This window comes from Nematolebias whitei, chromosome 15 (genome assembly GCF_014905685.2).
Source record: "Nematolebias whitei isolate Nwh7 chromosome 15, NemWhi1, whole genome shotgun sequence".
In the NCBI taxonomy this organism is placed as follows: Eukaryota; Metazoa; Chordata; class Actinopteri; order Cyprinodontiformes; family Rivulidae; genus Nematolebias; species Nematolebias whitei.
In genome coordinates, this window is record NC_056512.1 from 3,153,638 (window position 1) to 3,168,657 (window position 15,020).

At 43.2% G+C, this 15,020-nt stretch overlaps 1 protein-coding gene across 1 annotated transcript in view; it reads right to left on the minus strand.

The window, feature by feature from the left end:
• The window catches only part of abat (4-aminobutyrate aminotransferase), a gene marked incomplete in the record, with an annotated part of 131,810 nt that overhangs the window by 57,187 nt on the left and 59,603 nt on the right, over window positions 1-15,020 (minus strand). Inside the window, 6 exon segments of the mRNA XM_037688785.1 lie at window positions 289-381; window positions 480-560; window positions 1,237-1,286; window positions 5,616-5,733; window positions 14,740-14,769; window positions 14,857-14,954. Of these exon segments, the coding sequence (XP_037544713.1) occupies window positions 289-381; window positions 480-560; window positions 1,237-1,286; window positions 5,616-5,733; window positions 14,740-14,769; window positions 14,857-14,954 (470 nt within the window).

A 15,020-nucleotide genomic window follows, 5' to 3' on the forward strand; every position in this document is an offset into this window, starting at 1 on the left:
ACCTAGGTCCCTCAAGTGAACATGCAGTTTCATTGAAACCAGTAAATACATCTACAGGCTATTCTTCTCATGTCTTCAATGTAGGATTTTTTCTGTTCTGGCCCAGTTTTGTAGCTTTTTGTGAATTGAGGCATGTCAGAGAATGAGTTTGATGTTACCTGATCTACACTCAGATGTACAAAGTAATGCACTGCTCTGTACACACCGTTTCACAAATCGTTTTCATAATTTAACCCGTTTCAGTATTATATCCAGCCCCTTGAGAAACCTGAGGATGTCCACACTCACCTTGTACCAGATGAACATTGCTTTGTAGGCGTTCTCATTGGAGCAGGAGCCACAGGTCATCGTCTGAACACGACTCATCCCACTGGGAGTCACCTGGTGGAAGGCAATGAGTGAAACTAGTTGTATCTATTCAACCAAGTAAGGTCCGACTACTAAGATCCTGGGTGTTAGAGTGTGGGTTTGTTACTAACTGAGAGGAGACTTTCTGTGATTTTATCAGGGAAATTCTCAGGTGGCAGGATTCCCAGCGCTGGTCGGTTCACAAATGCGCTCTGAAGAGAACACAAACAGATCAGAGAATCCACAGAGACCACCATTTAAAGTAGAGTACATATTTTATACAAACAAATTTACCATGGAGTCTTTTTTGCATAGTCATTTGAATGTGGCCTCAAGTTATTTATTTTGTTAAGGACCATCTAGTTTTCCTGTTCTTTCTTTAAATGTCAGCTTCAAGTGGTTTATGTCAACTTAGGAAAATAACATTTTGGTAAACTCCATGCCTAGATTTAGAGTATCAACTTATAAAGTCATATGTTCTAGGAAAAAACATCCTGTGATGTCAAGACTGTATGGTACATCAATTTAATGTATTTATATGAGAACATATTTCCATATGTTCAGTTAAAATTGTGTGACAACACAGGACTGACATTAAAATCATAAAATCCAACATGTTAAACGTACATCAGTTTACAGACTATTTCTGTATGCTGATGATATAGGACACTTCAGACTACCTGAGGGCACAAGGTCACCTGATGGCTCGGGGTCATCAAATGACTAAGCCATTGGAAGACTTGAGATCGCCTCAAGTCAGGGGATGACTCAAGGCTATAGGACGACTCTGGGTTACCAAATGGCACGGGGTTACTGAATGATTCCTGTTTTTCTGATTGATTAGAGGTTACCGGATACCTTGAGGTTACTGATAGTGTGTGAACCTACCAGATTATTGGGGTTGGTCATTAGCTTGAGGAGAGCAGGGTGGTTGTAACCTAACAAAATACAAAATGTAAAAAAATTAATAGAAGACACATGTTTATTATCCATCAGATCATACTTTTAAACAGCCTTTCCACAAAAAGAAACTGGCTTAATTTTGTTCCTGTAAAGCCAGGCAGTGGTTTCTTTGGGCAGAAATAACTGAAATGCACATACACTGCACACAAAACATTACATTATGTTCATGCACCAAAACAATAGCTCTGAGAGTCAGACTTTTTTTAGACTAGGGAAAACTATGGAAAATGACCCATAACAGGACACATAATTTTTTCTTGTCCAGTTTCACGATGTCTTCAGTTTAAACCTTTAAACCAACTCCAGCAATAGTGTGTAAACTCCTGATGGTTGGGGAGTCACTGGGCTCTGTGACCCAGGACACCACCATGGGCAGCATTTTGCTACTTTAACTTTTAGCTAGCCTTTTGTCACTCAGCTTTTAGCTAGCATTTTGCAACATTAGGCTTTTAGATAGTGTTTGGCTCCTTTTAGCTTGTGTTCTGTTCTTTCAGCTTTAACAAGCCAGTTTCAGCTTCCCACTCATGCAGCTCTGAGTGTTTCATGAAATAATTTCTTGTTTTCTTTCATTTCCTCAGATTTACTTGCAGCTAAATGAGATTTCATATTCAGGTTTCAATGAAATTGATATCTGGTTAAATAAAGGAAAATGAATGCAGGGTATGTGCAGTTTTCATCAAGTCAAATTTAAGAATTTTTAAAACCTTTTTAATGTCACCTTGAATGAATTTTAGGACCAAAAAAAAAAAAAATATCCTGATGCATGCTCAATAATCCAGGTAGAAAAATCTAAAAAAGTTAAATCTGGTCCTCTAGACATTCAAAAAAAACAAAACAAAGCAAATCAACAAAAAAATGTAGAAACGTTTCGTCTCTCATCCAAGAGACTTCCTCAGTCTGAGGTGCTGTATTCAGCTCAGTCTCTTAAATAGCACCTTCACAGAGTGGATCAACCAGTTTGCTGCTGACAACCAAAACCAGCTGATCACATGCTCAAGAAGGACCATCAGCCTAACAATGGATCATTAGCACCTGATGGCTGTTTACTATTCACAGAGGGCTGAATGATACTAGCAATCACAGCATTGTAAGAGGGGGACAGTTGAACCCGGAGGCTCCACCCCTGTTTAATGATGGACGGTTTCTTTTCACAAAGATGGCCTCCTTTACTCCTCTCTCAAACCATCGTTCCTCTCTGTCCAGGATGTGAACATCTTCATCCCTGAAAGAGTGACCGCTGGCCTGGAGATGAGTGTAGACCTCAGAGTCCTGGCCTGATGATGTTGATCTTCTGTGCTGGGCCATCCTTTTGGCCAGTGGCTGTTTAGTTTCCCCGATGTAAGACTGATCACAGCCCTCCTGACACTGAACAACATACACAACATTACTCTGTTTGTGACGGGGGACTGGATCTTTGGGATGAACCAGTCTTTGCCGTAATGTATTTTGGGGTTTAAAAGCCACTGGGACGTTATGTTTAGAAAATAAACGTCTCAGTTTCTCTGATACCCCCTCAACATACGGAATGACCACTGGTCTGGGTCTGGGTTCCTCCTTTTCACCTGATGGCTGACTGGAGTCCTGTTTGGGTTTCTTCTCTGCTTTCAGGAAGGCCCAGTTAGGATATCCACATTGCTCTAGAGCCTGTCTTGTGTGGGATTTCTCCTTCTGCCTGGCTCCTGAGCTAGTGGGGACGCTGTCTGCTCTGTGATACAGAGTCCTGATGACTCCTAACTTGTGCTCCAAAGGGTGATGGGAGTCAAACTGCAAATACTGGTCTGTGTGGGTGGGTTTGCGGTACACCTCAGTTTGCAAAAGTCCTCTATCAGAGACTGAGACCTCACAGTCCAAGAAAGCCAACCTGCCATTTTTTACATCTTCTCGTGTGAACTTGATGTATTTATCCACAGAGTTGATGTGGTCAGTAAAATGTTGGACTTCCTGAGATTTAATTTTAACCCAGGTGTCGTCAACATACCTGAACCAATGAATTGGTGGTGTCCCTGAAAAGGACGTCAAGGCTCTCTTTTCTACCTCCTCCATGTACAGGTTGGCAACAAGAGAAGAAACTGGAGACCCCATAGCACACCCATGTTTCTGCCTATAATATTGCTCCCCATATGAGCAGCAGGACCACACTTTCCACAGAACAACTGTGTCAACTCTTGAAACTGTGCCTGCAGTCAACCTACTTCAAATTCCAAATTTCATGGCGTCAACAAATCCCCAAAAAGTTGTGACAAGTCCATTTTTACCACTGTGTGGCATCCCCCCTTTTTCTTACAACACTCAACAGACGTCTGGGGACAGAGGAGACCAGTTTCTCAAGTTTAGAAATAGGAATGCTCTCTCATTCATGTCTAATACTGGCCTCTAACTGTTCAATCGTCTTGGGCCTTCTTTGTTGCACCTTCCTCTTTATGATGCACCAAATGTTCTCTATAGGTGAAAGATCTGGACTGCAGGCTGGCCATTTCAGTACCCGGATCCTTCTCCTACGTAGACATGATGTTGTGATTGCTGCAGAATGTGGTCTGGCATTATCGTGTTGAAAAATGCAGGGTCTTCCCTGAAAGAGATGACGTCTAGATGGGAGCATATGTTGTTCTAGAACCTGAACATAGTTCTCTGCATTAATGGTGCCTTTCCAGACATGCAAGCTGCCCATGCCACAAGCACTCATGCAACCCCATACCATCAGTGATGCAGGCTTCTGAACGAAGCGTTGATAACAACTTGGGCTATCCTTGTCCTCTCTGGTCCGGATGACATGGCGTCCCAGTGTTCCATAAAGAACTTCAAATGGTGACTCATCTGACCACAGAACACTCTTCCATTTTGCCACACTCCATTTTAAATGACCCCTGGCCCAGTGCAAACGTCTGAGCTTGTGGAGCTTGCTTAGAAATGGCTTCCTCTTTGCACTGTAGAGTTTCAGCGGGCAACGGCAGATGGCACGGTGGATTGTGTTCACTGACAATGCTTTCTGGAAGTATTCCTGAGCCCATTCTTTTATTTCCTTGACAGTGGCATTCCTGTATGAGGTGCAGTGACGTTTAAGGGCCCGGAGATCACCAGCATCCAGTAGAGTTTTACGGCCTTGACCCTTACGCACAGCGATTGTTCTAGATTCTCTGAATCTTTTGATGATGTTATGCATGGTTGATGATGATAACTTAAAAGTATTTGCTATTTTACGCTGGGTAACACCATTCTGGTATTGCTGCACTATCTTTCTGCGCAACAATGGTGGAATTGGTGATCCTCTTACCATCTTGCCTTCTGAGAGACACTGACACTCTGAGAAGCTCTTTTTATACCCAATCATATTGTCAATTGACCTAATTAGTGTTAATTAGTTTTCCAGCTGTTTGTTATATGCTCAATTTCCTTTTGCCAGCCACTTATTGCTACTTGTCCCAACTTTGATTTGTTGGATTTGTTGACACTGTGAAATTTTGAATCAACAAATTTTTCCTTTAAAATGTTACATTTACTCAGATTAAACTTTTGATCTGTCATTTATGTTATATTACGAATAAAATATTGACATTTGCCATCTCCACATCATTGCAATCAGTTTTTATTCACAATTTGTTTAGTGTCCCAACTTTTTTGGAATCCGGTTTGTATGAGAAATGCTGATTGATGCTTTCACATGCAGCCTCTTTCTGCTGTGCAAACATGCCGTGTATCAGACCGTACGAACCGCCCTGCTCTACTCTGATTGGAAATAAAACTGTGGCTCTTTTTCTCTTTATTGGTTGAAAGCAGCTCCAGTTTAATCCCTGTATCATCATTAGAATGGATACCCCCCCCCCCCTCATTTTTACAGATGACAGAAATCTGTCCTGGTGACTGAGAACATTGATCCCTCCTTCCCCAACAAATTTTAAGACCTTCGAGTAACGTATTTAAGAACAACTTACACATTTTTAAATGAATTAAAGACATTTTAAGGCCTTCATTTTACATACATGAATTTAAGATTTTTTAAGAATGCACAGACACCCTGTGAATGAATAGAAAGACAGTGGAGGGCCAGGGAGAGCTTCAGTTGTTTATTGAACAGTTTTTAATTCAGTTTCTTGTTTTAGTGATTGTATTAGTTGGAATAAAGCATTAAAGGTTAAACCTAGCTGTCTAAAATATGTGACATGCTGCAGCAGCCTGTTGTTCTGTGTTTGTGTGATACTGATGGTTTTTGCAGCCGTGGCATCAGAATTCTGGTATGAACAGGTGAATTTGTTCTGAAATCTAGAAAGGTGTGTTGACTGGATGTTGTAGTTGGAGTTCTTACTGACCAATGGGAATGGATGAGATCTGAGTATAGATGTCCAACATGCGATTCCCGTCCACGTCCACCAGGTAGTTCCCTCTGCTCTCATCGTAGTTACAGAAGAAGTTGATGGCACCAACATTCTGTAAGGAGCCATGTTGTGTATTAATACACTGTTCCTCTAAACCCACAAACAACACAACGTCATTTCATGTCAGATTTTAAAATTATGATCCTCTAAGGATGAGAACTAAGTTGTAGCCATTTGGTCAAATTGTAACAAGAGTACCACATACAACGCATTACACACCTTTCAACAAACTATTATAAACCTGTTCCTCAGGCTGAAGCTGTACTGCGTAGAAGCACATCCCCTGGGTGGTGGATTGAGGATCCATGTTATTGGTGTACAAGGGTGTGCCTCAATAAGCTGGAAGGCAATTAGGGTGTTGCAAACCAAAAGCATCTGGGCAGGTGGGGCTCGATAGGTTTGGTAGGCAACCAGACTAGGAGAAGGAAACTCTCACTTAAAACTTGGGCACCATCAACACTAGCCATCAATATTATCTGTCCACTCCCAGTGGATGGTAAGTTTACAAATGCTTTTTAAAATGAGCAGACAAGGGACCGGCCCTTAGAACCTGGCAAAATGGGGTTCTATAATCTTAGGGGATCCAGCCTGCGGTGCATTGGGTGCGGGTGTAGCGGGTTGTTGTATGATTGTGCCTCTGGCCTCTCTGGCAGGGAACCAGACTGGGAAAGACAGCAGACAGTGACTGGAACAACGCTTGAAGCTTGATGGCTATGTGTCAAGCTCTGGGCAACCAGAGGGGTCAGTGCCAGGGGTCTTGGCTATGGCAGGGGCTTATGCCTCTTCCTCTGCTGTTGCTGGGTCTACTGGGAATACCCAGTGCAAGGGTGGCCCCTGCACTCTATTGGGGAGTGGCCAAGGCAGGGGTGCCCAGACTTTTTCCCTGAGAGGGCCAAATTTAAAATCTATCAGAGGGCTGCTGGCCAAATGCAATAATACAATACATGAAATGCAAATACTTCTTTAAGTAAAGTCCATTTATTTATTTTACAGTTACATAACCTTCCATTCTGTATAAAGAACATTACAGAACGGCTGCGTTTGTGGTGGTGGGTTTGGGGGGGATCCTCCTTCAGAAAATTTAGAATAAAGTAGATGCCATTTCCTGCATTCTGGTGTATTTTACAAAGGTTATTATTATTATATTTTTTTACAGTAGATTAACATGAAACAAAAGATGTAAACTCTGTTATTGCTGAATTGAATTGCGCCGCTCAAGGTGGCTGCATGTTGGAGTAGCTCTGTTACGTTCATTCTGAGATATTACTTTTGAAATCTTTAATTCCTCTTTTTTCTGGATATAAATCACTTTTTTTGGATGATTATTTCCTCTGGTGTCGGATGTTGTGCAGCTGGAAGGATTTTTACAGAAATATCTTTGCTTTTGGACATTTGTTATGATGCGTAACCATAACAACAAGGTTGTTTTTTTACAACCTGGAGCAGCTGATTAACATCTCCAAAGCTCAAATAATATCTCAACTACAGCCCCAAATCCCAAATGAGATGAAAAGGAGGGGTCATGGATGCTGAGCAGGAGCAAAGAAGAGAGAGAAAGAGAGAAGAATGAAGTTCAAACCATTTCTTCCATTGATCATGATGGGCATTGTGAGATTGCTGGGAAACAAGTTGGATGAACTTCAAGCCCTAACAAGGACCCATCCAGAGTAACAGGAATGCATTGTTATGTGTTTTCACTGAGACATGGCTGCAGGATCATATCCCCGACTCCAGTGTTTCTCTGCCAGACTTTCTGGTCATACGAGCAGATAGAGATTTAAAGGAGTGGCAAAAGCAAAGGAGGTGGGTTGGCAGTGCTTGTGAATAACAGATGGTGTAATCCTGGACATGTTACTGTGAAGTGTCGTCTCTGCAGTCCAGATATTGAACTGTTAGCACCAAGTTGTCGTCCATATTATTTTGCAAGAGAGTTCACCAGTGTTATTTTGGCAACTGTTCACATTCCACCCAATGCTGTTACAGAGACTGCGTGTGATGTCATCAGCTCCGAGGTTGCTAAGCTACAGACACAACACCCTAATGTGTTTGTGGCAATATCTGGTGATTTTAATCATGTCCCACTCTCTGCTACACTTCTGACATTCCAACAGTTTGTCAGCTGCTCTACCAGAGAAGACAAAACGCTGGACTTGTTTTATGCAAATGTCAAGGATTCATACATTGCTAAAGCAAGACCTCCTCTTGGCAAATCAGATCACAATCTTGTGTTTCTCTGCTCATAATATAAACCCCTTGTTCAGAGACAACCTGTAATAAAGAGAACAGTGAAAAATGGTCAATGGAAGCTGAAGAAGCCCTGCAGGGTTGTTTTGATGCTACAGACTGGGATGCACTGTGCCAGCCACATGGAGAGGACATCAATGCCATGACTGAGTGTGTGACCGACTATATAAACTTCTGTGTAAACAACACCATCCCCACCAGAATAGTGAGATGCTTCCCCAATAACAAACCCTGGATTATCACTGACCGGAAGGAACTGCTAAACCAGAAAAAAAAGAGCCTTCAGGGAGAGAGACAGGGAATTATTGAAGAGCACACAGAAGCAACTAAAAGTCAAGATAAGAAACAGCAAGGAGGTGTACAAGAAGAAGCTGGAGAGCAAGCTCCAACAGAACAATATCAGAGAGGTGTGGTCAGGGATGAAACAGATCACAGGCTTCAAGCAGAAGGAGGATCAGAAGGGTGGAAGCCTGGACAGAGCCAATGAAATGAACACATTCTTCAATAGGTTCAGTTCAGGAACAAGCTCAGCATCCTCCTCTCTTGCTCACAGCCAAACATACATACCACCCTCCATTGACCCAAGGCTGTCCTGTCACACCTCAAATATTGTATCTACCACCTCAGTCATGGACCCTTCTTCTACATATTGGTCTTCAACTAAATCAGAAGATGCTGATACCTCCTTTGCCTCCCCCCTCTGCGTCTCCAGAAGTCAGGTGAGGAAGCAGCTGGAGAGACTGAACCGGAATAAGGCTGCAGGTCCAGACGGTGTCAGTCCCAGAGTCCTGAAGGTCTGTGCAGAGCAGCTCTGTGGGGTTCTGCAGCACCTCTTAACCTTAGCCTGACCCAGGAGAAGGTTCCAGTGTTGTGGAAAACATCCTGTCTTGTTCCAGTGCCAAAGAAAACGCACCCATCAGTCCTCAATGACTATAGACCTGTTGCCCTGACATTCCACATCATGAAGGTCCTAGAGAGACTTCTGCTGACCCACCTGACTAGACAAACAAGCACATATCAGGACCCACTGCAGTTTGCTTATCAGCGTGGACTTGGAGTTGAAGATGCCATCATACACCTGCTTCAGCAAACTCACTGTCATCTAGAAAAGGCAGACAGCACTGTGAGAGTCATGTTCTTTGATTTCTCCAGTGCATTTAACACAATCCAGCCTGATTTGCTTTGTCAGAAACTTCAGAAGACTCAGGTGGAGGCCTCAACAATTGCCTGGATCAAAGACTACCTGACGGACAAACCACAGTTTGTGAGACTGAAGGGTTGTGTGTCTAACCAGGTGGTCAGTAGCTCAGGAGCACCACAGGGGACTGTACTCTCACCATTCCTTTTCACTCTGTACACCTCAGATTTCCAGTACAAAACAGACTCCTGTCATCTGCAGAAATATTCTGATGACTCTGCAGTAGTCGGGTGTATCAGAGATGGACAAGAAGCTGAGTACAGGGAACTGGTGGACCGCTTTGTGGCATGGTGTGGAAACAATCATCTCATCTTGAATGTGAACAAAACAAAGGAGATGATTGTAGATTTCAGGAGAATCAGGAACAGATCCAACCCTATTTTCATCATGGGAGAAGAAGTGGAGGTGGTGGAGAAGTATAAATACCTTGGAGTTCACCTGGACAATAGACTGGACTGGAAATGCAACAGTGAAGCTGTCTACAAGAAGGGACAGAGCAGACTGTACTTCTTGAGGAAGCTGAAGTCATTCAATGTTTGCAGCAAGATGCTGCATATCTTCTATAAGTCTGTTGTAGAGAGTGCTATCTCTTTTGCCATCATCTGCTGGGGTAGCAGCACCAGAGCAAGTGACTTAAAAAAGATCAACAAGCTCATAAAGAAGGCTGGCTCAGTTCTGGGGACTCCTCTAGAACCTTTGGAGATGATTGTTCAAAGAAGGATTCTTCATAAAATGTAGAACATTATAGACAACCCTCAGCATCCTCTTCATTAGACTGTCATACAACAACAAAGTGTCTGCAGTCAGAGTCTTCTTCAAATCCGTTGTAGGACAGACCGCTACAAGAGATCCTTCCTGCCCACAGCCATCAGCATCTATAACAACTCTTTAATGAAACCAGGATGATGAGTTACCACATCATATAATTTCCCTCTGGGATTAATAAAGTATTTTTGAATTGAATTGAATTGAATATCAAAAGAGACCATTGTTTCATCAGTCTCCATGATGACATCCCTCACCTTATCCACAAAGTCCATGGTGTTCTGTATGTGGTGTTCTGAGCTGCCAACTAAAGGGATGAGAACAGACGCCAGATATTTGGAAACATTGTAAGTGACCGAGTTAATCATGCTGACAATTGGTCTTAAAGGTACATCTTGTTTGTGAATTTTAGGTAAACCATACAGACTAGGTGTGGCCTCCCCTGGGTACAGTCTGTGGTACAGAATACGGTCAATAGCCTTGTCCTGCTCCATAATTTTTAGGCAATCTATCAACTTCTTGTAACAACTTCCTGGATCTCTTTTCAGTAGCTCATAAGTGGTTAAGTCACTAAGGAGTATCATAACTTTCTCATGATAGTCTTACTGGTTCAAAATAACTGTGTACCTTCCTTTGTCTGCTGGGAGAATGATGATGTTTTTGTGGCTTGTTTTGATGCTACAGACTGGGATGCACTGTGCCAGCCACATGGAGAGGACATCAATGCCACGACTGAGTGTGTGACACACACTCTTTAATTTTGTTGTTGCGGATGGCTGACTCAGTGGCTGTGATCATCTCCACCAGAGGAATTCTTATTGGTGCAACTGCAAAGTTCAGTCCTCTGGCAAGAATCTCCGTCTCCGGCTGGGTGAGCTGTCTGTCAGATAATTTCTTCACCCACTTTTCTGTCTCCCTGTCGTGTAACTGTCTACCGGAGGAGGAACCCAGACCCAGACCAGTGGTCATTCCATATGTTGCGCGAGTATCTGAGAAACCGAGACGTTTATTTTCTAAACATAATGTCGCAGTGGCTTTTAAACCCCAAAATACATTACGGCAAAGACTGGTTCATCCCAAAGATCCAGTCCCCCGGCACAAACAGTGTAATATTGTGTATGCTGTTCAGTGTAAGGAGGGCTGTGAGCCAAATCCCTAGTTCGTTCAAATGCGCAGGCTGTAAACTTCCAAAAAGGTGTGAAAATTGTGCCAGCATTCCAAAATGGCCACCTTCCTGTTTATCGTACAACATTAGTGCCAGAGGGTTTTCTGTGCATCTTGGGGAATTGGACAAGCGTACCAAATTTCATGTTTCTACGACAAACTAATGTTAATGCGGATGGTATTTTGAAAATTAGTAGGTGGTGCTCTTGATCCGTTTCTGTTGTGATTTTTGCCACGCCCTTTAAATATTTAATTTTTCACCAGTTGTGATGCGTCTGCCAAATATGGTGACTTTGGATATATGTTAAGGCCCCCAAAACGCCAATTCGTTTGGCGGAAAAAATTGCAGCTCGGGCCTGAACAGAGCAATTACAATAGGCCTTCGCAGCGCTTCGCTGCTCGGGCCTAAAAAGAGACTTCCTGTTCCGAGGGGGCAGGTCTTTGATGACATCAAAATAGGATCGTCGGGCATTGGACAGGGATGACTCATGCCAAGTTTGGTGTGTTTCGGTCTTTCAATGTGAAAGTTGTAGCGTTTTGAAATTTATGGTGTTAATCTCAACTTTGAGGCCTGGCCACACCCCTTTAACATATACGAAAATGCAAGCTTTTGATAGCTTTTACTCCCCAATGTGTTAAGGGCATATTAACCAAGCTTGAAGGCATTCCATCAAAATCCCTAGAAGGAGTTTGTTAAAATGCACCATTAGAAACGCCCAAAATTGACCCTTTGACCCAAAATGGCCGACTTCTTGTTGAGTTTGGACCATGGCTCCAAGCGACTTTTTCATAGGTCCTGACAAGATACAGATGTTCACTGAGTTTCAGAATTATTGGTCCAAAAATGGCTTGGGGCTGAGGTTTTAAAATAGTCTAGGGGGCACTGTGGAGGCTATTGGCCACTTATCATGGCTTGCTGTTCAAGGGGTGGATAATGATCGATCATACTAATTTTTGTGCACCACGGTTAAAAACTGTGGAATTTAGAGTCAACCCTATGGCGACAGCGTTATGTCTTACTTCGCCACGCCACGCCACCCACATGCTCCACCCAAAACTGTCAGTGTTGTAAAGCAAATTACACCAGCATGTCTTCGGTCACTGGACACACTGTCATGCTGATCAGGTAACGGGTCAGATAGGGATCGTTCAACGTAAAACTTTATACTTCCTGTTGTCAGGGGGCGTGGCTTAAGTGATGTCATGATTTGACCATTCAGTCTTGCAGGGGACCGGATGTGGATCAATCACTGAAAGTTTGATGTCTCAGACAGTTTTCTTGTAGGAGCTATTAGCGTTTTGTTTTTCATGGCAAGATGTCAAACTTTGAGGTCTGGCCCCACCCCTTCAGCATGCTCCGAAACAAACCTTTTAGATAATTTTACATCCCCCTTGCCTTTTGACCCAAATAGTCAAGTTTGAAACCGATTGAGCGAAATCCCTAGGAGGAGTTCATTCAAATGCGGAGGCTTTAAACTGCCAAAAAGGTGTGAAAATTGGACCGGCATTCCAAAATGGCCGCCTTCCTGTTTATCGTACAACATTGGTGCTAGAGGGTTTTCTGTGCATCTTGGGGAATTGGACAAGCGTACCAAATTTCATGTTTCTATGACAAACTTAAGCCCCCAGTATACTGCCGCGTACGTCCGTTCACTCGTACGTACCCGTGTACTGTACGCAGAGGGTTCAGACTTTGTACTCCAGCATACACCCCGAGCAGCTGCAGAGCAGCTTCACAGTCAAGGGGCATTTACCTTCGGGACAAATATAGGTCGCCGATTGGTCATTGGCTGACACGCCTACTGGATTGATTGACAGGTCGGAAAAAAGAAATAAAGCGAGCGCTGGCAGCCTCAGCCACAGCGATGTTCTGTGTTTATATGTTGTTAATAAAAAGATCTAAAACATAAAAAAAAACTGGGAGCGCTGGCTCTACAGCCCACACATCAGACCAGCCCACCAGGAAATCTCCAGACCCTCCCGCAGCCATGCTGGACCTGAGTTTAATTCGCTCGTGACAAATTCCTTCATTTGTCACCATTTCAGTCATGGCATCAACGGAGGAGGAAGAGATCACTGCCTCTTGGCAAAAAAACAAAAGAAAAGGTAAGATCAGAGATGAAGAAGGAGAATTTAATACATTGGTGTTGCATACAAAACAGTCCGTCGCTGGGCAGTTTATTGTGCGACACCGCATACGCGTATGCGGTCGTAAAAATTTGAGCTTTGCACGGACATGCCCTGGGGGGTACGCTCGTACCTCTGCGTATGGATGTACGTGACAGTATACTGGGGGCTTTGGGTTAATCCAGAGGGTATTTTGAAAATTTGTAGGTGGTGCTCTTGATCCGTTTCTGTTGCGATTTTTGCCATGCCCTTAAAATACGTAATTTTTCACCAGTCGTGATGCGTCCGCCAAATTTGGTGACTTTTGGGATATGTTACGGCCCCCAAAACGCCAGTTCATTTGGTGGAAAAAATTGCAGCTCGGGCCTGAACAGAGCGATTACAATAGGCCTTCGCAGCGCTTCGCTGCTCGGGCCTAAAAAGGCTGGCGTGGAAGCAAAACTTACAAAACGGGATCAGGTAGACAAAACAGGACGGATACAGATCAGAGAGCGAACAGGTACAAAACATGACGGAGGAGACTGAGTTGTCTATGTGTAAACAGAACAATGATCAGATGCTGGAGTAGTGAAGAAGATAGGTTTAAGTAAGGATGAAGGAGAAAGAAATGATGAGTACACCTGGGATAATACTAATTGCTACTGGTATGGATGATTAGGCTTTAGAGACAGACTGAGGAGTGAATGAGAAAATGATAGAGACAAAACTGTTTCAGCCATGACAAAGCTTCCAAGTCGGTGTGAAGTTTGGTTCGTGCTGTAGGAACTCTAAGTCAGCTGATTTACGAGCTAAACCGTAAGGTAGAGGCGATTTATGAGAATTGCAGGCCACCTGCGGCTTCTAGGGCTCGTCAGCATGGTGGGATTGACCTTGAAGGAGACTTATAGCATGGATCAGTAGAATGGATTCCCACAATTAGGCTATTTTGGAACCAGAACATCCAGATGGACTCAAGGCTGAAGGAAAAAAATCTGTCTGCCTTAAGAAAAATCAACAATCAAAGCTTATCTGAAACTGATTCCCTGCTGGCCTCTGAGATGGCCGACTATCAAATTTCTCCTGGATCATGGGTAACCAAGGACAAAAGCTTCATCTACCATTGTTTCATCAGTCTCCATGATGACATCCCTCACCTTATCCACAAAGTCCATGGTGTTCTGTATGTGATGTTCTGAGCTGCCAACTAAAAGGATGAGTACAGACGCCAGATATTTGGAAACATTGTAAGTGACAGAGTTAATCATTCTAACAATTGGTCTTAAAGGTACACCTTGTTTGTGGATTGTAGGTAAACCATACAGACTAGGTGTGGCCTCCCCTGGGTACAGTCTGTGGTACAGAATATGGTCAATAGGTCTCTTTTGATGTCACATCACTCTTTACGTATATTTACTGTGTGTGTGTATATATATATATATATATAAGTAAACTACTACTTACTACTTGTACTAGTATTCCTACTTCACAATTTTTCACTTATCGCGGGTCTTCATGGTATGGATCCCCGTGATAAATGACAAAACTTCTGTAGTTTTAACAGATTTCCAGCTCTCAGCTCACCTGGATGTCTCCTAGTTGTTTTGTCAGCTCCTAGAAATGAAACAAAAAATAAAGACTTTTAATACTCAATATAAGTTAATGAGGAAAGGAGAATGTGCTCATATTTGTGTGTGTTACCTGTGATCGGGGCCCGGGGACTACAGTTTTCATTAAAGGTCCATCGTAGTCATATTCAACCTGGGTCTTTGCTGCTGCCTTACTCACATACTTGCACCCTGAAGAAAACACCAGAAGTCATAAACAATGAAACAGAGGGGCTGGGGGGGGGGGGGGGGGGGGGG